At 35.9% G+C, this 23,814-nt stretch overlaps 1 protein-coding gene across 1 annotated transcript; it reads right to left on the reverse strand.

Moving 5' to 3' along the window:
* Positions 1-17,351: 17,351 nt before the first annotated feature.
* Positions 17,352-21,468, reverse strand: LOC143619300 (uncharacterized). Its single transcript, XM_077091261.1, has 7 exons — positions 21,444-21,468; positions 20,655-21,185; positions 20,456-20,569; positions 20,171-20,351; positions 19,688-20,065; positions 18,356-18,855; positions 17,352-18,190 (listed from the first exon to the last, which is right to left on the reverse strand). Exons 1-7 carry the CDS (start codon positions 21,466-21,468, stop codon positions 17,352-17,354), a joined length of 2,568 nt encoding a protein of 855 aa, XP_076947376.1.
* Between the last annotated feature and the right edge of the window lie 2,346 nt (positions 21,469-23,814).

Genomic DNA, 23,814 nt, shown 5'->3' on the forward strand with positions numbered 1-23,814 from the left:
TTGAACAACCAGTATTAAAGACATGTTTTAAGGGGGGGGGCGAAGTTAAGTTCAACTTCGCCCAATCCGAACTTCGCCCAAACCTAACTTCACCCCTGTTCATCAAGGAAATCAATCATTTGATTTAACAAAACACGGTGCAATCAGAGGGTAGGCAATGATAGGTGTATAGGCGATTAAGGTAATGGATGATAAGTTAAAAATAAAACAACCCGTAATTGATCGAACTATGTGATTATAGGGTTTGATAAAGGACGAGAGCAAAATCATACATTGCGGACCAGATTATTAACCTGAGAATAAGAATTATGTGACACTATGATGCAACAAACCTTTAACACTAACGAAAAACAGATTGTAATGAGGTGTGATTCAAGTGAATAAGTTCGCCGAGGGTTTGCGTTTGAAAATTTTGACCATGTTTGACCATCGATCGAAATATATAGTTTAGAAAAACTCAGGAGGCGAAGTTAGGTTAACTTCGCCCCACTTATAACATCGCCCATCAGTTAACTTCGCCCATAAGTTAACTTCGCTCATAAGCTAACTTCGTCCATTATATAACGTATAAACAAAACGCTTAAAATTTAAACTTCTCTCAAAGATATTTGAACTTATAGATCAAAGAACCATGTAACCAAATGTTTAAAACTTTAAACCATAATACGAAAAATATAACGAGAATTTGTATAAAAGAATAAACGGGATCAAATTTCAGTCTTAACGAGAACCTGCATGTTTTAGAAAAGATCCGAACAGGCATCATACTGATTAAGTGGCTGTCACATAGATCCATGTTCAGCGGTAGTATGACATAGAGAAACAGGTTGTAGGCAGGTGTAAAGCTTAGCATGGTTTTCATCGCTTTTGTGATACGGATTATCAATTAAGCTCAAAATTTAGATGGACATCACATGAGAGATTGTGATGCCTCCTATCTATTCTCAAAGCGTATTTGGCTTTCCCCAAGTCACCCCGAGTTGACTTCGACCCGTAGTGTCTGATTAATCAATGATCACACGTCGATGTTCCGAGTCGTCTTCCCGGTCTTTCATATACTTTGACATATTCTTTCTTGCCTCTTTCTTGATATTTGTAATAAGATTAGCTTCATAAGGCTTAACGATAATAACTAGAGTGATTTTTTTTAATCAAAGGCAATAACACAACTTCAAGTCTAAGAGAACTGCAAGTCCCGAATCTGGATCACTGCAGATACTTAACACTCTCTTCGCGGGAATCAGAACACTTACGGGCTCGTGTATGACTGGGTAATCACTTTTTCTCCCTATCATTCGGAAAGATGTATGTGGAGACATGCACAACTCAGAATGACTCTCCACAGTAAATCGAGAAGATTTATGATGTGCGAAAATATATATAAATATATATATAAATAAAACACAAGTCGCAACTAAGCTTTAAAAACCAAACAATCTATCCTAGTTCACACAAACGGCAAGTGTATCGGTCGCGTATAGCACAGATGAGGAAAGTCCGGATATCGAACTCGAAGACAGGTGAAAACGTTTATAATCACTAAACTCTAACCAAGACTCACCAAAATATTTAATTGATTTTTTTAGATTTTATTTAACTACTTAACTTAACTAAGTGAAAACTTTTGACAAAACTTCGGAAACTTTGACTGCAGTGATAAAAACGTCTACCTAGGTAAGAATCATATTGAAGGAGATGACAAGACAATGGATTGAAAACTTTCACGACACCGGTTCTAAAGTTTGACACAACTAAGGTTCGCTCAAAAAGGTCAGATCACCTCTCGGTCTCACTAACAAACTCTAACTTATATTAGTTGATTTTAAGAACAAACCGGGAAAACAAATTATTAACGTGTTTTAATGCCGACCCACCTCTCGGTCTCACCGACACACTAGCCTAATGGAAACGAATACTACGCACCCAAGGATAGAGGAACAATTCAACTTAACTTAAACTAGACCAACTAATCGCTCAAACACCCAAACCCGACAAGAACAAACCCGCTCTCGTGCGATCTTAATTCTAACAAGTAAAAGTAATGAGACGAGTTTACTTATTATCACCTCTCGGTCTCTAAGAAGGTGTTTCACAACTAATTTTATCTAATTAATTTACCCACTTATCCCTACGGTTTTACTTCCCGCAAATAAACCCTAAACACAAAGTAAAGAGCCTTAAACATGCAACAACTAATCAAAACCGATTCAATTAATTAAAGCACGAGGTTATTAGGTAAAATCAAACAAAACACAGCCACTAAACACAATCTAATTTACTGTTAAATCAAACTTTACATTAACAATTTATGCCATGATCATTAACAATCCTTATTACTAGTCAAAACCTAACAATATTCATCAAACCTAGGTAGAACAAACAAGATTAGCTACTCATTAAGTTTGGACAGCCATTAACATTCAAGTAAATCATCATAAACATCAACATAAACATAATCAAACTCATTCAAAATCCAAGAATAACTAAATCAAAGTCAAACAATCAATTACTTGCAAAACAATCCAAAGAAAAAGATCAATTCAACTAGTTAGGATTCTTGAACAAAAAGTAAAGTTTATGAATGAATACTTATGATTTATGGCTGAGATTATGAGTTTAGATGATGCCTAGTAGCTTCACAAGACTCTCCTTGGTGTTCTTCTTCCTCTCCAGCCATCACAACCACCAAACCCTAGCCGCCAAACTCTTTTTCTTTCTCCCTTTGCTGCTGCCGATCGCAAATTATGTGCATAATTGGGGCTGCTGAATTTCGGGATTTAGGGCTGGTATATGGCAGAAAATTAAGTTAATTAACTTAATATAATATCATGTAAGACTTCTAACTTGTGGGCTTGGGTCGGGCCTTGAGTTGTAGTTTTGAAACTTTACCAAAAAGGCCCCTATAGTCTTCCAACTTAACTCTTTTTTCACCATCTTTCAGAAACCTACAATTAACATTTAAACTTTGTAAATTACTGCACTTAACCCCCAATACTTTCATAAAATAAACAATTAAGCATAAAAACCATGATAAAATCATAAGGAAAGTAAGTGTGTTTTACAACACATCAATTTAGTTTGTATCACTTCAACTTTTACGTACCATAGAAAGCTACCATAACATACAATGACTGTTCTAGAGTCTTTTAGGCCTAATTACTTCACCAGTTAAGCTCACAAAAACAGTTTATTTATCACTTTCCATGGTTGGATCAATTTTCATTTTAACACCATATTGAAACCTCTTGAGAAGTTTTAGACTGAAAAATTATATCATCTCCCTAAAAAAATTTAAATTCAAACGCCCCAATCAAATCAAAGTATTTAGGTAAATGGCTATCCCTGAAGATCCAGTGGATCAGCCGGACCAACCACATACGAGTATGTGTCCCTCTGACTAAGTATGATCGACTAATTTTAAGCGAAAGAATAAAACCCATCATAAACCGCCCCGGTCGCTTTCAGTCATCCAGTTAATGGCTATCCTTATAATCTACACGTAGATATAAGGACCAAACATATCCTTGGGATATGTCCTTCAAACTTAAGTAACTGACATAATTTTAAGCGATAGTGATGTTATTTTTTTTAAGATAAAAGAGAAAACATGGTTACTCGGGATTGATCATCCCATTAAGCTCAACAAGGTTTTTAAAACGGGATCGGTCAAAAGCTTTAGTAAAAAGATCGGCAAAATTATCCAGTGAATCAACCTTTACAAGCAAAATTAATTTCTTCTCAGCACAATCCCATATAAAATGATGACGAATGTCAATATGTTTAGTTTTACTGTGTTTAACAGGATTGTTAGTTACTGAGATAGCAGCAGTGTTATCAATGCAAATAGGAGTTTGAGCGAAATTCAGACCATAGTCGCGCATTTGTTGTATCCATAAAACCTGGGAGCAGCAGTTTGATGCTGCCATATATTCTGCTTCGCAGGTGGAAATGGCTACATCTGCTTCTTGCACTGCCACGACACCAATCTTCCTCCGAGAAACTGACATCCACCGTTTGTTGACTTCCTGTTCTGATTGCAACCTCCATAGTCAGAATCGGTGTATGCTACCAAATCCAGTTCTCCCCCTTTCGAGTACCATAGTCCCAACTTAGGCTTTCCTTTCAGATACTGCAAGATTGTTTTCACTCCCTTCAAGTGTGACTCCTTCGGGTTTGCCTGAAAGTGAGCACAAAGACAAACTACAAACATAATGTCAGGTCTAGATGCAGTTAGATACATTAAAGAACCTATGATTGCCCGATATTGAGTGGGATCCGCATCTTCATCACTGTCGAAATCAGCACCCAGTTTGTGATTGACGCAGATTAGAGTGTCGAATGGGGTACTATCATCCATCTTGAAGCGTTGAAGCACATCATGGACATACTTCGTTTGATGAATAAACATGCCATCTTTCTTCTGATCTACCTGCAATCCCAAAAAGAAAGTTAATTCGCCCATGGCGCTCATTTCAAACCTTTTCTTCATGACTGCTTCAAACTCCTGACACATAGTAACTCTTGAGGCATCAAAGATGATATCGTACACATAAACCTGAACGAGTAGAAAGTCACCCCCCTTCCGTTTGAGAAACAAGGTACTGTCGATCTTCCCTCTCTCAAACCCATTCTCTAGCAAGTAATCTGACAAAGTTGTGTACCAGGCACGAGGAGCCTGATGTAGCCCATATAATGCTTTGCTTAGTTTGTACACATGATCAAGAAAATCTGGGTCAGGAAAACCAGGAGGTTGTTCTACGTAAACCACTTCATCGACTTTTCCGTTAAGAAACGCAGTCTTCACATCCAACTGGAACACTTTCATCTCTTTGTGTGCAGCAAATGCCAGAAACAGTCGAATTGCTTCTAGTCTGGCCACAGGAGCAAACACTTCATTGTAATCTATTCATTCCTATTGATTAAACCCTTTAACTACCAATCTTTCCTTGTTGCGTATGATTATTCCTTTCTCATCCCTCTTGCATTTAAAAACCAACTTTGTACCGATAGCGTTCACTTCTTGTGGTTTTTCGACTAACTGCCATACTTCCATCTTCTCAAACTGTGCCAGTTCTTCCTGCATGGCTTCAACCCACGAGCTATCCTTCAGTGCCATTTGATAATTCTTTGGTTCAATCTGACTGATGAAGCAGGTGTACAAGAACTCATTTATAATACCCGTGTCTTTAATGCTTGCATACACACATGTGTGTTCATCCAAACTTCTTCTAGTACGTACACCATCAGAAGGATTTCCGATCACATTCTCCAAAGGATGATTCTTGTGAATTTTGGTGGTCTGTACCGGACCGACTTCCAGATCATTCTCAAGATTTGAAGAGAGTTCATCAGAGTGAGGCTGAGGTTGAGTGTGAAATGGATTGTAGAATTCATCTTCATTCGAGACAGAAGGAGTTTCAACCGCATTTGCCGAGGTCGGTTGATTTTCATTATATTGCGGACGTTGTACAATGTCCTCCTCTTCGTCATACAGCATCTATGAGGCCATTTTCTCATTAATGTAGGCTGTAGCGACAACCTCAGCCCAGAACACCTCGGGAAGTTTACCATCCGCCAGCATGGTCCTGGCGCCCTCGATTAGAGTTCTATTCTTCCTCTCAACTACTCCATTTTGTCGCGGAGTATATGGGGCGCTGTACTGATGCTCTATCCCTTTCTGCAAGCAAAACATCTCCATCTGATAGTTCTTGAACTCTGTACCATTATCACTCCTGATGTACTTAACCTTCCTCCCAACAATATTTTCCACCTTGGTAATCAAGTTAATTACCAACTGAACTGTCTCATCTTTTGCCTTCAGAAAATAGACCCAAGAGTATCGTGAGTAATCATCGGTTACCACCAAACAGTATGAAATTCCTCCTAGACTCTTTACATTCACAGGACCAAAGAGATCCATGTGAAGTAGGCCCAAGGTGCTAACAATTGAGTTAACTTTCTTGGAGTGATGAGGCTTCTTGTGCTGTTTTCCTTTCTTGCATGATACACATTGGTCTTTAAAATTGAAGTTCTTCAAAGGAACCCCTAGTACCAACCCATTCTTGACTATGTAGTTTATCTTATGAAAATGTATATGACCCATTCTTCGGTGCCACAACTCTGACTCAGACTCTGTTGCTTTTGACAGAAGACATGATTCTTCATTTTCCATCTCATTTGATCTCATATTAATTACATACGTGTTCTTTTCTCATGGAGCCTTCATCACAACCTAGGCCTCTGGTATCTTGAAACCAGGATAAAGTACGAGTGCCTCATCTTTAGTAAAATGAATAGTGTATTCTTTGTCACAAATCTGAGAGACACTCAACAAGTTATGCTTCAACTCTTCCACAAAATTCACTTTTTCCAACTTTATTCTGCCATTTGTCACAGTCCCAATACCACTAATTCTTCCTCCACTCTCTCTTGCGAAACTAACCCTTCCACCTTGAACAGACTTCCAGTCACGTAACAATTTCTTGTTACCAGTCATGTGCCGGGAACAGCCACTGTCAACAACCCACATATTGTTTACAGCCCTGTTTGACTGTCCCTGCACAATTAAAGAAATAGATTAAAATCTGGGGACCCAAGACCTTCTGGTCTTGGGTTGATTAAACCTGTTATCCGGCATCCAGTACCTTGGTTGCCCAAAGTCAGTTTGAGGAGAGTTTCTATAAGTTCTGAAAGGAAAATTTCTAAATGACTGGCTATGAGGCCATCCAAACCTTCGTGAATTAATGGAATTATAATTGTTGGTTTGGTAATTTACTGGGAAAAAACGAGACTGATTTCTTTGAAATCTTGATTAGTCCAATGATTGAAATTTGGTGTGTTCACATTCTTACCAGTATCATAATTAGCATTCATTTTATTCTCAGTTTCAGTAGGCCTCATATATCTAGATTTTCTCTGTTTCAGAGGACAATCAGCGACAAGGTGTCCTATCCTGTTGCATCTAAAACAACTTGTGTTCGAACTATTCTGGCTGTTTGGAACTTTCGTCTCAAAAGTTGTTGCAGATATCGAGGTTGCGTTACTATCTGTTTGTCTCACATATGGTGGGACAAACGGATTTAGGGAAGATTTATTTTCATCAAACTTATAGTCCTCCCCACGTTTTAGTAACACAACCTCTTCTTTTATCTCACCCGATTCGGACAACTTGTCCGAATTTGACGAAACAGAACTAGAGACAGAACTTGTGACATTAGAACTTGATTTACTTGTTTCACTCTCATTAACTTCAGTTTCTTTTGCAGAAACTTTTATTGGAGTTGTCTGACTAATTTCAACATTCGTAGATTGCTGATTACTAGGATCATAAGTATAGTTATTGTTGTATGGTGGTGGAACTTCAGAGAATCCAATTCCCCCTTTGTTAAATGGGGAACGTTGAACACTTATGATGTGATCTAACATTGCAGAAGAATTTCTAAATTGTTCAATTTTTCTGTTCAGTTCCACCACATTTACCTGGTAATCAGCTATCTGTTTATCTTTTTCTGCAATTAGTTTGGTCTTTTCTTCTAACACTTCATAACTAAGATCAATCACTTGTATTTTTTCAGCTAGGGTGGCTTTAAGACTTCTGATATCCTTTTCACTAGCTTTTATTTTACCGAGTAACTGTTTTCTTTAGTTTTAGAATAGTGATGTTCTTCTTTTAGGTTTTTAAATTGAGTGTCCAAACTAACAAACTGATTAGTTAATGTTTTCAATTGATCAGACAGGTTTTCACATTATTCACAATGAAGTTCAGAACTTACCTCAGAGAGTTGATCGTTCACTTCTGCCATGTATGCTTGATCTTCCCCCGTCTCTTTGTCACTTCCTCCAGTTTCAATGTTTACTAGATTTGCCTATTCGAACACCTCCTCAACTTGTATATTCCAGTTGTATCCACCGTTCTGTTGAGATACCATAGCCTTATTTTCACTTCCACCCCCATTCTGTTGAGCAGGCCTGTTTTGGCTTCGTTCGACTCTCTCATTTGTACATTCTTTAGCAAAGTGATCATTTTGTTGACAGTTATAACAACGAACTTTTGACTTATCAAACCCCGGCCTTTCTCCAACGAACTTTCTACCAGTTTTCTTCATAAATCTCTTTACCCTTCTTACTATCATAGCCATCTGCTACTGCAGATCCATTTCTTCCAGATCATCAGCGTCGATTTGATTATAGTCTTCATCCAAAGTTGCAGGGTCAACTATTTTACCTTTGATGTAATTCTCATAAGATGCAATGAAGGATGCATAGAGAGCAAACTGTTGTTCAGCTGATTTCACACTCAAAGGCATCTGTGAGTAGTTCTTTCTAGGAGCATTGGATGAGAAATTACCAGTTTTGGTTTGAGGTTTTGAGGAACTACTACCTCTTGCTACGAAACATACGTCACCATCCATATTGAGAATCACATGACCATCTGGAGTGGAGTTTGATTCCCCCTTTGAGTAGTAGGCAGTGGATCCTGATTTTTAACTTGAGTTTGGAGTGACTTTAGCACCATACATTCCCGGATCCTGAACCTGATCAGTAGGTGTCTCCTTTCGAGCCATGTTAAGTTCAAAATTCCGTAACTTATTTACCACCGTCTCCAAATCAATCTTCTCAAAGTCCTTATCTTCTCTCATCAGAACAGTGTACATCTCTCATTTTGATGGGAGAGCATCAATAATCTTTTCCACTATCTCTTCTTCCTTGTATTCAATGGAGTAGTTATTTAGCTCGGTCATCAAATGATAATATCGTGTGATGATGTCATCAAGTGATTCATTAATCAGATACTTGAATACTGAGAATTGAGTTTTTAGCAGCTTTGTTTTGGAGGTTCGTATCCCAACATTTCCTTTATATCTATTCTCTAGTGATTCCCATAGTTCTCTAGCAGCTTTGTATTTTTTGAAAGTATGAAGAATCTCTTGTGGAAGTGCCATCGTTATAACTGCATGCGCTTTACTTTCTGCCTCATACATTTTCTTTTCATCATCTTCCATCTTACTGTACTTCTTAATCTGTTCACGACCTTCAAACATGGATGTTGGTGGAATGTACCCGTCTTGAATGCAGACCCACATCTTTGCGTCTTGATACTTCACATACTGTTCAAATCTATCTTTCCATGAAACAAAATCAGTACCTTTAAGCAGCTTTGGAGCCTTAGTTGCTGAACCAGCTTCAACCTCCATCTTTACCAGTTCAGTGATGTTTAAGGAAGTCATACTTGATCGAAACTAAACTTAGAACTGAAAAATAAGATACTGTGCAGTAAGCACCGAAGTTATTACAACTTCGCTTTGTAACTTCGCTTTTTGACAACTTCGCCCAACTACACAAGTTCGCTAACTTCTCAACTTCGCTAATCTTATAACTTCGCTAGTCACAACTTCGCAGAAACCCTATATGTTCGCTGAAACCCTAGTATGGGTGACGGCAACTTCGCCTGAAGAACAATGGAGTTTTGCAGGTTTAGTTAGGTCGATTACGAGGGATGCGAGGGTGGCTTGAAGGTGTAATTGATTAGTGATGAGGAGAAAATGACAAAAACGAGGTATTTCAACATAAACTCGTTCCGCGAATGGTCTAACGGAACGATTTTGACACTCGTGTGATAATCCCGAACCACACAATCACGAGAAAAATGCTCTGATACCAATTGCAGGTTCCTAGCCGGATCTACACATGAGAATCTCGTAACACGAGGGTGCGGAATCCCCACGTATACGATACGAGTGTCGAGACGATTAATATGTTGAATACATGTAAACACACGAGAATATAAGACGATACTCGATATATTGCAAGAACAAACACGTGATTCAAAGAATCACAAAAACAAATCATTCAAAGACTTAACCAAAACAACCGAAGTTTGGGTTTATAACACTCGACAACTTTGCCTAACATGCTAGGAGAGGTTGTCTTAACTTCGCTGACATATCAAGTTCGCTTAAAACACATGGCGAACATATAAAAACACGTTTAACAAAAGACAACCAGTTTAAACGATTACAGACACAAATAAGCACGAGATATTGAACTACTGGCATCATGAACCAACAGCCATTTCTTTATAAATGGATGTTTATATCAAAATGGTTTCGTATGAATGCATCAACTTTTACAAATATTGATCGGATATTCGTATGATAAACCTCTCGGTTTATTTTATCTTAATATCTCTAATCAAGTGAATACTTGAATCTTGTTTGGTTCCCAATAACATTAAAAATCATTAATCTTAGCACTTCCTATTTACTTATACTATCACGCGTTCAGACGCTTTCACTATCAAGAAACTATGGTTATATTTTCCGTATATTATAATTAAAATTTCGAGTACGTAATTTCAGTCAACAATGGGATGATGTGACAAATGGAAAATTTTTCTTAAATACGAGTAACACTGCCCAAATATTAGTGGCACAAACATATAGACTGATAGTCTACTGACGTACTGAATGTACAGTGAACAAACATATAGACATGAAGTTTACTGAATTTACTAAGATCAAACATATAGACGAAAGTCGACTGGTGTACTTAGTAGCATATCAATTTTCGGGACGAAAATTCTTTCAACAAGGGGATAATGTGACACCCGACATTTTCAGGTTAAATCTGTTAACTAAACCCAGTTAAATCCTGCTGACTGTGTCAGTAAGCCCAGTTAGTTCTGTTAACTAAGTTAATGAACTCCCATGCATATAGTGTCATGTATGCATACATTGAGTCAGTGGTTTCGTTGGTGACCTAAGTGAGAGTAACTAGTTATTGATAACTAGAATAATAAAGTTGCACACATGTTATAATATATGATAGGTTACAATAAATTTGTCACACTTGATATGTTACATGTATAATATGTGGTGGGTGAAATTGTGTTACATGCTACATGATTAGTTGTTGTATACTTATATGTTGTAGAAGAAGTGAATAATTAAAATAACATAACATATGATATATTACATGACAAGTAACAAAAAGACTAGTACACAACATATGATTACTCGAAAATGTTTATAATAGAATGTAACAAGTCACATGTAATAAAAAATGACATAACCTAAAGTTTAATAGAATTGATTATGCCTTAATGATTGTGTTAATGATGAGTAAATAACAATGAAGGTTATAACTTTTCTTTTTCTCCCTTTTGGTCGTCCATATCACATCACACACACACACATTTTATTTTTCTAAATATCATAATCAAGTTGGGTGATTCTTGGAACATATGGTGATATAGCATTGATCAAGCAAGTAAGTAAGCATGTTTAATATATATTTTGTTTATGTTTCTTTGATTTGGGTTTGTGGGATTGAGTATCCAAACACATGAAATCATAAGAAATAAAAACATGATCAAGTTGATGGTTTTAAAAGAAATTGTGTGTCTTGTCATAAAAGAAAATATGGAAACCTTTTGTACAAAAATATTATTTTATAAATCAGTAAAATAATGAAATACATGAGATTTGGTTATAGAAAATGGTTCCTTGAGGATTAAAGATCATAAGGATATAAGAATCATGATTTTTGTGACTTTTGGTTTGAATCTGCTTGTTGACAGATTCTGTGTTTTAGATTGTAGATTGTATAACTTGATGATACGGTGGACTTTATGATTGATTTTTGAAACTATGATTAATTACTTTGAATCTAGTTTTCAAAAAGTCAAGATTCATAATTTTTGGACTTTGTTTGACTAGTGTTTATTAATTTACAAAATCTGGTTGCAATCCTGATTGAAAGACAAGTTTTCTGAGTTGTGTTGTAAATTGTATAACTTGAGATTGAAAATAGATATTGGTGTGATTCCATTTATGTAATGTTATAAATTGAAGTAGGAATCTAATCCAATTGTTATTGCATCAATTGGACAAATATGGAATTTTTGGAAAATATTTGTGTACTGTTGTGTTAAAATAGAGACTGAAATTAGGTTATTGTAAAATGTGAATATTCTGTATGTTTGTGTGAATTGAAAAATTATAAGAAAAATATATGTTATACCTGATACTTGAAGAAATATGTGTGAATTATTTGGTAATTTAATTACAAGTTTTGGTTGGCTGGAAAAATCAGTTTTGATGATTGAAAACTTGTTAAGAATGATTAGCATATTGTTTAGTAAAAATAATGGTAGTTTGTAATAGAATGATTGCAGTAAATTGAATTTTGATTTTATGGGTCAACTTAGAACTATTTGACTATATGGTTAGTCTTACTTGTGAAGTGTTGAAAGTGGTAGAAATTGGACTTAGTCATAAGATTGTATGAAAAGTGGCTAAGTGTACATTACTTGATTCTTTGTGATTAGGAACATCATGTAATCATTCTAAGTCTAGAAAATTGGTCAAAAGTCACCAACGGGTCGTCGGTAAATATTTTGGGCAAAGATCAACATTTTGGTCAACGATCAATAAAACTCAAACTTTGGTCTTCGGTCATCGAGACTTGGACTTTTTAGTCAACGATCAACAACTTGGACCTTTTGGTCAAAAGTCAAACGAAAAGTCAAAATTTTGTCAAAGTAAACAAAATCACACTTTGGTCAAAGTCAACAAAAAGTCAAACTTTGGTCAAAGTTCAAATAAACAAGGGAATTGTTTGGATACTAAGGGATTCTAGGAATCGCTTAGCAAATACTTATAGTGCTTGTATGATTTAGGCACTATAACAACTTTAACTTAAGCAGTTGACTTTCAATTTGAACCGCATTCGAGGTGTGTTTCACTATCCCACTTTTTACTTACTCTTTTTGGGGGGGAAAGCATGCAACATACAAACTTTTTGGATAATTGTAGACTTTTTAATACCTCATGTGTACATAGTGAACTTAAACTGAAGTCTCCTATGCACATAGGACCGTTAGCAATTGTACATTGGCTCGGTAATGAAAGGTAGTGCTACTGGGTTTGACGACCCCCTCGGGGCTCTCGGTTGAGGGAGTCGCTGGACGTCTCATTTACTAGAAACACACTAGTCTAATAATAGACTCCGTGGGTGGCAAACAAACTAACAAGTCAGCCTCGGTCACGATGGAACTTACACTTATGTAACATGATTGCTAGCCTAATTAACTAGCGGTATTACTAATGCATACATTATCCATGCTTTATTATTTACACTGTTTACTTACTAAATGGTTTGTTTGACAAACTTGTTTATAAATTCAAACCTGTGAACTCACCAATCGTTGTGTTGACCCGTTTTAGCATGTCTTTCTCAGGTGTTTAAGGTGTACGTGCGAAGTTGAAATGAGTCTAGGATGCATGGATCCCACTAAGCATCCAATTATGTTGGGATTCTTTAATGAAATGTTATGACGGAGCGTCTTGACATGCACTCTAGGTTTATAAGTGTTTTCATAAATTATACGCTTCCGCAAATGTAAAAACTTTATTGTAAATGTACTTGCCTCAATTATGATGAGCAATAATATTTAAATATTTTCCATTATAATTTGGTTGTTCGTTATGACACATGGCTAAATCCTGTTATGTTCCGCGCCTCACCGTAAAACCCCGTTAGTCAAAAATTGAGGGCGTGACAATGTGATCGATATGTTGTGTAGGACGAAATTATCTTATCAGGGATATGTTACTTACAAAGCATGATATGAAGTCGTGTTAGATTGTAAGGGTATTTGGGTGATGTAGAAAAATAAATAATGATTATTCTAACTATTAGTGTATTTGTTTGATTAAATTGATACATTTGTGTAAGACATCATGAATTGGAAGAAATAACCTCATACAATGTAAGAGTAAGTACGTTTTTAAGTTTGTTTCATGAGAATATTTGTTAAGTGAACACAACATGGAAACGTTGTGAACGTCATGATCAGTTGGGCATATGATTGGAATTGGCGTTTTTTTTAGTAATGGAAGTGTGTCGCCTAATATTATAAAGTTTTACACTTTAGGTAGGTTTAAGTCGGTTGAAGTTTTACACTTTTGTGTCGCCTAATAGAAATAAAGAAACAAAAATTTTTGGTTTTCATAGTCAGTCATAGTAATATTATAAAAATCACTTAACCAAATAAATATAATCAATATAACAATTAAATTAAATTTCATTAAAAAGATGTAGAAACGGAGAAACACTATAGATGGGTTCTTTTTATGTAACTGCATTTATTAAACATGAAAAGTAACTAAGATTATATATCCGGTGCCACTACGGTTTCCATGTACACCGCACCTACATCGGCATCCAATGAATTGGTGGTGTGAAAATATTGAAGGGGCCTCATACCAGTAGCGATTTCATAAAGGGTATGTGAGTTACTCATGACAAACCACTTCCCATTCGTCATGTAGTATGTAATTGAGCACTATAAACGCTCTGGTGTAGGAGGGATCAGAGGAGGGGTGAAGACATTTATCCAATGGTCTTGTATTAGCATTCATAGTTGGAGTGCCCGCTTTTGTAGTCCATTTGTAACAAACATGTATAGAGCATCTTGAACAGTAAGCATGTTGGTTTCTAGAACGCCATTTGTTTGAACTGGTGGGAACTGTAGCTCTGTCACAAAGCCAAAGAAGGCATCGAATGTGACGATGACATTTTTACCTCGGATCAGCGGTTGGGTAATTGTATAGTAGACAGTCGCACCACATTAAGTCCCGGTGGACCAACATAATTTGCGATCTAGGTACTCTATTTTTGTTGGGAATGGTATTTCGGTCCAATATGCTAGCAAACGGGAGCACACATGGGCTTCGAAGGCATGTGGGTTTTAGATCACGTGCATGACTTTGTAGTCGTGCAAATGGTTCTTGAAGAAAGCAATTGTATTTGTGGAGTCTACAAAGATGCCTTGGCCAGTAGAGTTTGACAATGTCTTGTACGTAGCAGTGGTTGGATTAAACAAGAACAATTCATGTGTATCATGTAGGGGTGTTCAAAAGTATCCGAATCCGAATTATCCTATAATTCGTATCCGAATTATCCGAAAATTCAGATAGCATTTGGGTATTTTCAGATAGTTCGGATATCCGAACTATTCAAAAATATTAAATTTAATTTATTTTAATTTTAATATATAAACTAATATAAGATGCCATAACATTGTAACCCTAGATTATTTCAAAACAACACAGCATCCACCAAACTCAGTACTCACACCTCTCTCATCTCTCTACTCCTTGCCTCCGACCACCTCCGTCCTCTGGTCACCACCACCTCACTCGTCAGTCACCACTCACCACCACTCCAGCCCAACCCTCGTCTATCGAGCCCTCTGTACACCACCTGCCGCCACCACCACTCTAGCCCATCCCTCGTCAATCGGGCCCTCCGTCCACCGCAGCCCGTCACCACCACTCCGGCCCATTCCTAGTCACTTGGCATGGAACTATGGATGATTTGAAAGATTGCTTTTAAATCTCAAGATATTTGTTCAAGAAGATTGTTTATTTTGAAACAATAGTTTGTGTTTATTTTACCTTTGTATAAAATATAGTAAAATATTTATATTATTTTAAACTAACAGATGATTCATTCCCTTGTCACGTGCTCATTTCTGTTTTTAATCTGTATTTTTTATTGATATGAATTATTAAGTCATGATGTGGAAAATCAAATGCTCGGAAATTTGTTACAAAAGTGTAAAGAGGGAATTAACCTATTTAGTTAATGTAAAGGTTCAAACTGATTAGATTGTTAAATTGTAAGTGATGAAATTAAATACCGAAAAAAAGATCACATTAAATTGTATATACAGTAAGTTGTATCTTTTTATTTTTTTTAAGGATATCAATTTTGTTCTAACAATATTAAACCAATTAACGATACTCAATCTCTCGACCTTTAAAGAAGAAACCACTTTTTAACAAACCAAAAAACAGGTAAATTTCATATCAGGTGACAATAACATATCAGTTCTCTTAAGACTACGTTATCCTAACGAAACTATAATCAATTATATTCTGGCGACGTAATTCAAATTATATTTCGGTCATATTTCAAATAATACCAAAAACAAAGTTAGTCATCCAACGTCAGTGTTTGACAAAATTAGTCTAGCATTGAACAAACATCAGAAGGTTTCATAGCGGTAATTAATTTAAGAGATAGTAAGCTAACATATCATTCAAAATAACCTAACATGATGAATGCACTGAGGAATGTCTGAACATCCAACAAATTAACATAGCTTTAAACTTATTTTCGGTAAGAGTTGATACTTGTATCAAAACATGCAATTTAACAGAATATGTAAAGGAAAGTAGTGAGAATGAAAACATACCTGGTTTCGTGATGCGATGTTTGCGGTGCCGGAAACTATGACTCCAAACATTTGTCATAGTTATAGGAGATGCGTGGTAACGGTCAATTGATTGCACAATGATGCGTGTGAGGGGGCTCTTAATAACATTCAGTTGATCATTTTCCGCTACTTGTAACAGCCATCCAACTGTTGATCAGTTCTTCATGTATATAACAGAAAACATGAATATTATGATAAACCTACAACTGAAAACATACCTGTCACAGCAGAGAGAGAGGCCACGACTGATGAGAACTCTCCAGACGACATGACAGTCAGCTTGGTCGGGTTCCCCTTTAGAATGTATATTAGTGATGGGGATTAGGGTTCTTGAGAAACCAAATAATATAGAGGGAGAGAGGGTCACGAAATTGTTATGTGAGGTTTAGGGTTATGTTCAATGATGTTAATTAGTCTCTCCATATATTTATATACACCCAAGGGGAAACCCTTGATTAGCAAGAAAGGGTATATTGGTCCATCAACAATTACCTAGCTAATATAATAATAAGGTACAATTAATTAACTTTGATCTATTATAATATAAATGATCATGTAGGCCATACATAAATATACATATCCATATATTTATTCTTACATTCTCTCACTTGGCCAAATAATCATTTATTATGAGCATTAGATTAGTCTGCAGATTTTAACACTCATTTTAGCTTTAAACTCAAACTGGAGCAGAGAAATACAGTCATTGAATTGAACATCAGCTCAAGACGCCCATTAATCATATTGCAGTCATTGTTTAAAACCTAAGTAGTTATGATCAAAATTATATAAGTAAGCCCTTCAAATATTTGATTTGTATAATAATTTTTCTATATGCCATTACGCATGAAGAACATATTAAGAGACATACAAAATCAAAACTGAGGAAATTTTATTAAATAAAATGTAAATAAGTACAATATGCAATTAAATAAGGTCTTCAATAAATCCCATATTAGCAACATGTTCTTCAAAAACTGTAGGTGGGAGACTTTTAGTCATCGGATCCGCTACCATATTATATGTACTAATATACTCAATACAAAGTTTATTTTCCTCAACTCGTTCACGCACGAAAAAAATACTTTGTATCAAGATATAAACCAGCACCACTCGAACTGTTACTATTCGAGAAATTAACGGCAGTTGAATTATCACAATAAAGCTTCAATGGTCTAGAAATGGAATTGACTAATCTGAGTCCAGAAATCAGATTTTTAAGCAACATTCCACAACATGTAGCATTATAAACAGCTATATATTCTGCCATCATAGTGGAAGTAGTTGTTATATGTTGCTTATGACTCCTCCATGAGATGGGCTCACCTGCTAACATAAAGAAATACCCCGAAGTGGACTTCTTGTCATATTTGCATTTAGCAAAGTTAGAATCAGAATAACCTACCACTTCTAAATTATCACTTCTTCTATAAGTCAGTTTGTAGTCTTTCGTCCTTTGAAGATATCGAAGCACCTTCTTAGCTGCTTTCAAGTGTTCAAGGCCAGGATTAGTTTGATAACGACCTAACATTCCAGAAATATAAGCAATATATGGGCGAGTACAAACTTGTGCATACATAAGGCTCCCGACTACTGATGCATAAGGTATCAATCTCATTTTCTCTTTTTCAACCTCTGTTTTCATACATTGGAATGCCCCGAAAACATCTCCTTTAACTACAGGAGCTGCAGTTGGGTTACAATGTTGCATTTTGTAACAGGTAAGGACACGGTCAATGTAGGACCTTTGAGATAATCCTAAGATCCCTCTGTGTCTGTGTTGGTGAATTTCGATGCCAATAACATAAGAAGCATCTCCGAGATCCTTCACGTCGAAGTTATGCGAGAGTAATCGCTTGGACTCATGAAACATGTCTAAACTATTACTTGTCAATAGAATATCATCTACGTAAAGGAAAAGTATAGTAAACTTACTCCCACTCATTTTGAGGTAGGTGCATTGATCCACTTGGTTCTTTGCAAAACCTTGTTTCTTCATGACTTCATCAAACTTTAGGTACCATTGACGTGATGCTTGTTTCAACCCATATATTGACTTCTTGAGCTTACAGACTAGATGTTCTTGACCTTCAGGTTGCTTCATGTACACCTCTTCATCTAAAGTTCCGTTAAGGAAAGCGGTTTTCACGTCCATCTGATGTAGCTCTATATCAAAGTGAGCTACTAGGGCCATAACGATCCTTAATGAATCTTTTCGAGAGACAGGTGAAAAATTCTCTTGATAGTCAATTCCCTCTTTCTGAGTGTAGCCCTTTACAACCAATCTCGCTTTATAGCGTTCAACGTTCCCATTTGGATCAAGTTTTGTTTTGAACACCCATTTACATCCTATGGGTTTGACACCGTTGTGAAATTCTACCAATTCCCAAATGTCATTTTTCCTTATGGAATCAAGCTCATCAATCATCGCTTTATTCCATTCAGAAGACTGATCACTACTCATGGCTTCATTATAAGAGATAGGATCATTAAGCTTTCCAATGTCAGCTTTAGTCAGGTGTGTGACATAATCATCAAAGTTAGTAGGTCTTGTAGATTTGGAAGACCTCCTGAGTTGATTAGCGGGTTCAACATTGTCTTGGTTTTGAGTGTTTGATGTGCCTTCATTTTCTGTTATAACGGGTTCTGAGTGTGGAGAAGGTGGTGCAGAAGGTTCAATTGCATGGGGTACAAGAGGAATAATCGGAGTTATAGTAATCGAAGAGTCTCTCCCCCCCCCCCCCCATCTTGTATTTCTTGCAATTCTTCATAAGGGTTAGTATTGCTCCCATTGATCTTGTAATCCTCCAGAAACACGACACGCTTGGTTTCTACAATACGAGTGACATGGGAAGGACAATAGAAACGATAACCCTTTGAATTTTAAGGATACCCGATAAAGGAGCAGGTAACATTTTTAGGGTCAAGTTTCATTAGGAAAGGGTTATAAAGTTTTGCTTCAGCAATACAGCCCCATACTTTCATATAATTAAGACTCGGCTTCCTTCCTGTCCAAAGTTCATAAGGAGTTTTAGGGACAGACTTAGAAGGAACTCAATTGAGTATATGAACGGCTGCTTTTAAGGCTTCAGTCTAGAAAAATAGAGGTAAATTAGTGTTGGATAATATACTGCGTACCATATCCATAAGGGTTCGATTTCTCCGTTCAGCGACACCATTTTGCTGAGGAGTACCTGGCATGGTATATTGGTTCACGATCCCATGACCCTTACAAAAATCATAAAATGGACCAGGGGCTGACCCACATCAATATGTCTTCCATAATATTCACCTCCTCTATCTGAAGAGACAACTTTTATTTGACGATCTAGTTGTTTTTCAACTTCAGTTTTATATTCTTTAAAAGTTGTTAAAGATTCATATTTTTCTTTAATGAGATACAGGTGCATATATCGGGAATAATCATAAATGAAGGTGATAAATGATGTATCTCCAGTTATGCCAGCAATGGGGTAAGGACCACTAATATCAGTATGAATGAGTTCTAATAAATTAGAGCTTCTAGTGGCGTCTTTCTTATTTGCTGATGTCATTTTGCCTTTAAGGCATTTGACGCATGTTCCAAAATCGGTGGAATCGAGATGTGGTAAGACTTCATTCTTCACGAGGCGGGCTAACCGGTCTCGTGAGATGTGGCCTAAACGTTGATGCCACAACATAGAAGAAGTCTCTAAGTCTCGTTTCTCCTTAATCTTTGTGAGTGATTCATTTATATTATATGACAACAAAGATTTAGAAAAATTATCATCTATATCTAATCTATACAGACCCCCGTCCAAAAATCAATAACTAAACACTTGAGAATTTAAAGAAATAGTTAGTTTGCCACGACCATGAGAAACATCAAAACCGTCCATGTCTAACTTTGGTCCTGATACAAGATTCCGAGTAATCTCAGGAATATATAAAGTATCATAAAGTTTAATACATAAACCAGTTTTCATTATTAATTGTAAAGTTCCCACAACCTTGACTTCAAGCTCTTTATCATTCCCAAACTTAGTGTTCTTTGGTTTCTTTCTAGCTTCCGGATTGAAAGGAATCCCTGAGTAGAATTGGTCACATGAACCATAGAACCAGAATCAACCCACCATGTATTAACAGGAACAGTTAAATTATAGGACTCAAGTATCATAAAGAGATCATTACCTTTCTTAGCCAGCCACTCCTTAAAGTCTGAATAGTCCTTCTGCTTATGAATGTACTTCTTATAAAACTTGCAGAAGGGATTTCCAGTGGAGTTCTGAGAGCTAGTTAAGGCACCTGTATTAGTTTTCTGAACTTTAGCAAACTCATTTCTTGGATTAGTGTTCTTCCTCTTCTTGGAACTGGTGGCAAGGTAAGCAACTCATAGTCCATTTGTCCTTCTGGGTGTTGTAATTGATCTTGAAAGCTTCATAGGCAGTTGGAAGAGAGGTCATGACGAAGTGCACCAGAAAACCGTCGTTGATCTCCATGTCTAATCCCTTCAGCTTATGGGCCATGTCGTTCATCATCATATTGTGCCCACGAATGCCACTCCTTCCATCATACTTAGTAGTCACCAGCTTGAGAAGAAGGGTACTAGCATGCGCCTTAGACTTCCCTTTGAATTGTTCCTCCACAGAAACCAGATAGGTTTGAGCATTTTCAGAGTCTGGAATGTATCCTCTTATGGGTATGCTAATGGAGTTTTTCATAAGCATTAGAGACATGCGGTTACATCTCTTCCAATTTTCGAACAATAAGTGCTGAGTAGGGGTGCTTTCAGTGGTTAGTGCTGGAGGTTCATCCTCGTTTAGAGCAAAGTCGAAATCCAGGAAGGCGAGATTAAGCATAAGAGATTCCTTCCAGGCAGCAAAGTTATCACCGGTTAATGATGTGATTCCACCATTCGGAGCTATTATTGGAAATTATATGAGAATGTTAAGATACTAAACTAGAAGAAACTTAGAGTGAACTAGGGGCAATTTAAATTAATGCATGCATAGATAAGAACCATTTAAATTATGAAGCTGTGATAATAAATATCTATTATTAACATCAAAATAATAGACTAATGTAATTAATAAAATCTACTTAAATAAAAGATAAATCACCCTTTAGGCAGAATTAAATTTTACTTAAATATATGTGCAAAACAATTGTAACACATCACCTTTGAGCATAAGTGAAGCAACCATTTTAATCATGCACGAGTTAGTTTTGCTTAGGTATAGATGTATCGCATCACCTTTGGGTAGAAGTGATACATTTAAATCATGTTTAAGCTAAACTAACACAACTTGTATTTAGACTTCAATGATATGTTAGATGTATCACATCACCTTTGGGCAGAAGTGTACATCATCATTCATTCAAGTTAAGCTTTTTATATGTTTTGTAAAAGTAATCAATATGAATTTTAAGTATTTACAAAACATTGGTACAGTTAATAGCAAACAAAATATTAGTGCGGATCGAACTAATATTAGCAAACAAAATATTAGCAAAATTTTTAGTGTCTGTTCACTGAAAAAATTTGTTAGTCTCGGGAAATTACTTTTCTGGTTTGATGCGTTTTCGGGTTTTAGTGTTTTCGAAAACTGTTTTAACCGTAACACATACACCCATAAGTTGATGAACAGTTTATAATATTTGATCTGAATTCTTAGTGATTGTTTGTTTATCCAAGATTTGATTATTTTCAAAGTAATTCCTTTATTAAGTTTACAGAATTTGAAATATCTTGGTCAATCTAAATAAAATTTAGTAAAACATTATATCAGATTTTCGAAAAACTGTTATGAACCCGAAGATCATTAATTTATCAGAATTCGAAAAAACTATCAGTTTATATCAGATACGAGTTTTAAAACCGAAAAATTGTTAGGGTTTCTTAAATTCGGATTTTTAATAATGATAATAAAATAAAACGAATTAATAACATAACCGAAAATTGTTAGGGTTTATCAGATTTTAGTCCATGTCTTCCGGTTTAGATCCTGAGTTAATGGAAGACATGAAGAACTGATTAATCAACATCGCACTTGATACCACATGTTGATCATTTCTTCATGTATATAATAGAAAACCTGAATATTATGATAAACCTACAACTAAAACATACCTGTCACAGCAGAGAGAGAGAGAGAGGCCACGGCTGATGAGAACGATCCAGACGACATGACAGTCAGCTTGGGTGGGTTCCCCTTTAGGATGTATATTAGCGACGGGGATTAGGGTTCTTGAGAAACCAAATAATATGGAGGGAGAGAGGGTCACGAAATTGTTATGTGAGGTTTAGGGTTATGTTCAATGATGTTAATTAGTCTCTCCATATATTTATATACACCCAATGGGAAACCCTTGATTAGCAAGAAAGGGTAATTTGGTGCATCAACAATTACCTAGCTAATATAATAATAAGGTATAGTTAGTTAACTTTGATCTATTATAATATAAATTATCATGTATGCCATACATAAATATACATATCCATATTTATTCTTACACCAACTTGATTGGAGCCTTCAATTCACGTTTTGTCTATTAAAATACCATGTTATTGTTCATCCTCAATTTATTGGTGAAGGTGTAACCCCTAAAATAGCTGTGACAAAATTGATTTAACGTCATTCTTTTTAATTTTTTATTAAGTATTTTAAGATTAAAAAATATAAATGTTGAAAGAGAATTTGGTAAAAGTGATGACACTTTAGGTCGACTATGTATTTAGTATTATTAATTATTAATTTTGACTATTTTCGGGAGCCAATAACTGTTTAACTTGCAAAAATGAAGCTGATGAGGAAGATGTGTTAGGTTTTTGACTCGTCTAATTGAATTACAAAAGTTGAGGTACTGGTAATTTCAAAAAGTGGTCATTTTGAACAATTTTAAAATATGGTCAATATAAAAAGGTTTAAATAATTTGAAAGACAAGTTAATACAGAAAGTCATATTACTCGGAACCCAAATCAACCCATACATGTTTAGACCCGAGGCAACTTGATTTATTTAAAATAACCCGTGTTGACCCGAAGTCATTTAGCTGAAAAACACATATTGAAACTAGTAGGAGTTAATTTCAACAAACAGATTAAAATTCTTTACCAGACGTTAATAAACGTAACATTTTCTTACCTGGGTAAGCATTATTCTTCCATTGTATCAACTTTCAACCCAAACCTGTTTAATCCATTAGTCACCCGTTCCACTTCAGTAGCCTAACGATTTGTTTATTGTAAATTGGTCAAGTAAGGGCTACTATTATCCCAAACGGATGAAATAAAAAAAAATAAAAGTTATTCGTTGAAAATGTTCGTTTGGAAATTTCCCGAAAAGCTAATCATAGGTTCCTCTCTCCATCGGAACAATAGGGCCGTTATGCTCATTACTAAACTTGTTGAAGAGATGAAATATAACCAAGGTATATCTTTTTTATCAGAGGTTGAATCGATCATCAGAAGAAGAATTAGGCCAAAAATTAGGATACATTCTGGGAAAATCAAACTTCCATCGAAGAGAAGCAAATGAAAGGCTTTCAT

The sequence above is a fragment of the Bidens hawaiensis genome, unplaced genomic scaffold (assembly GCF_021521415.1).
Source record: "Bidens hawaiensis isolate Kalapana, Puna unplaced genomic scaffold, B.hawaiensis_p1.1 tig00000296_1, whole genome shotgun sequence".
In the NCBI taxonomy this organism is placed as follows: domain Eukaryota; kingdom Viridiplantae; phylum Streptophyta; class Magnoliopsida; order Asterales; family Asteraceae; genus Bidens; species Bidens hawaiensis.

Coding starts and splice junctions, on each gene's coding strand:
- LOC143619300 (XM_077091261.1), bottom strand. CDS start 21,468: ATGGTTGCTTCACTTATGCTCAAAG. Junction 20,570..20,654: donor GAAGGACAAATGGACTATGA/GTTGCTTACCTT, acceptor AAACTAATACAG/GTGCCTTAACTAGCTCTCAG. Junction 18,191..18,355: donor AGGTCAAGAACATCTAGTCT/GTAAGCTCAAGA, acceptor TCCTTTACGTAG/ATGATATTCTATTGACAAGT.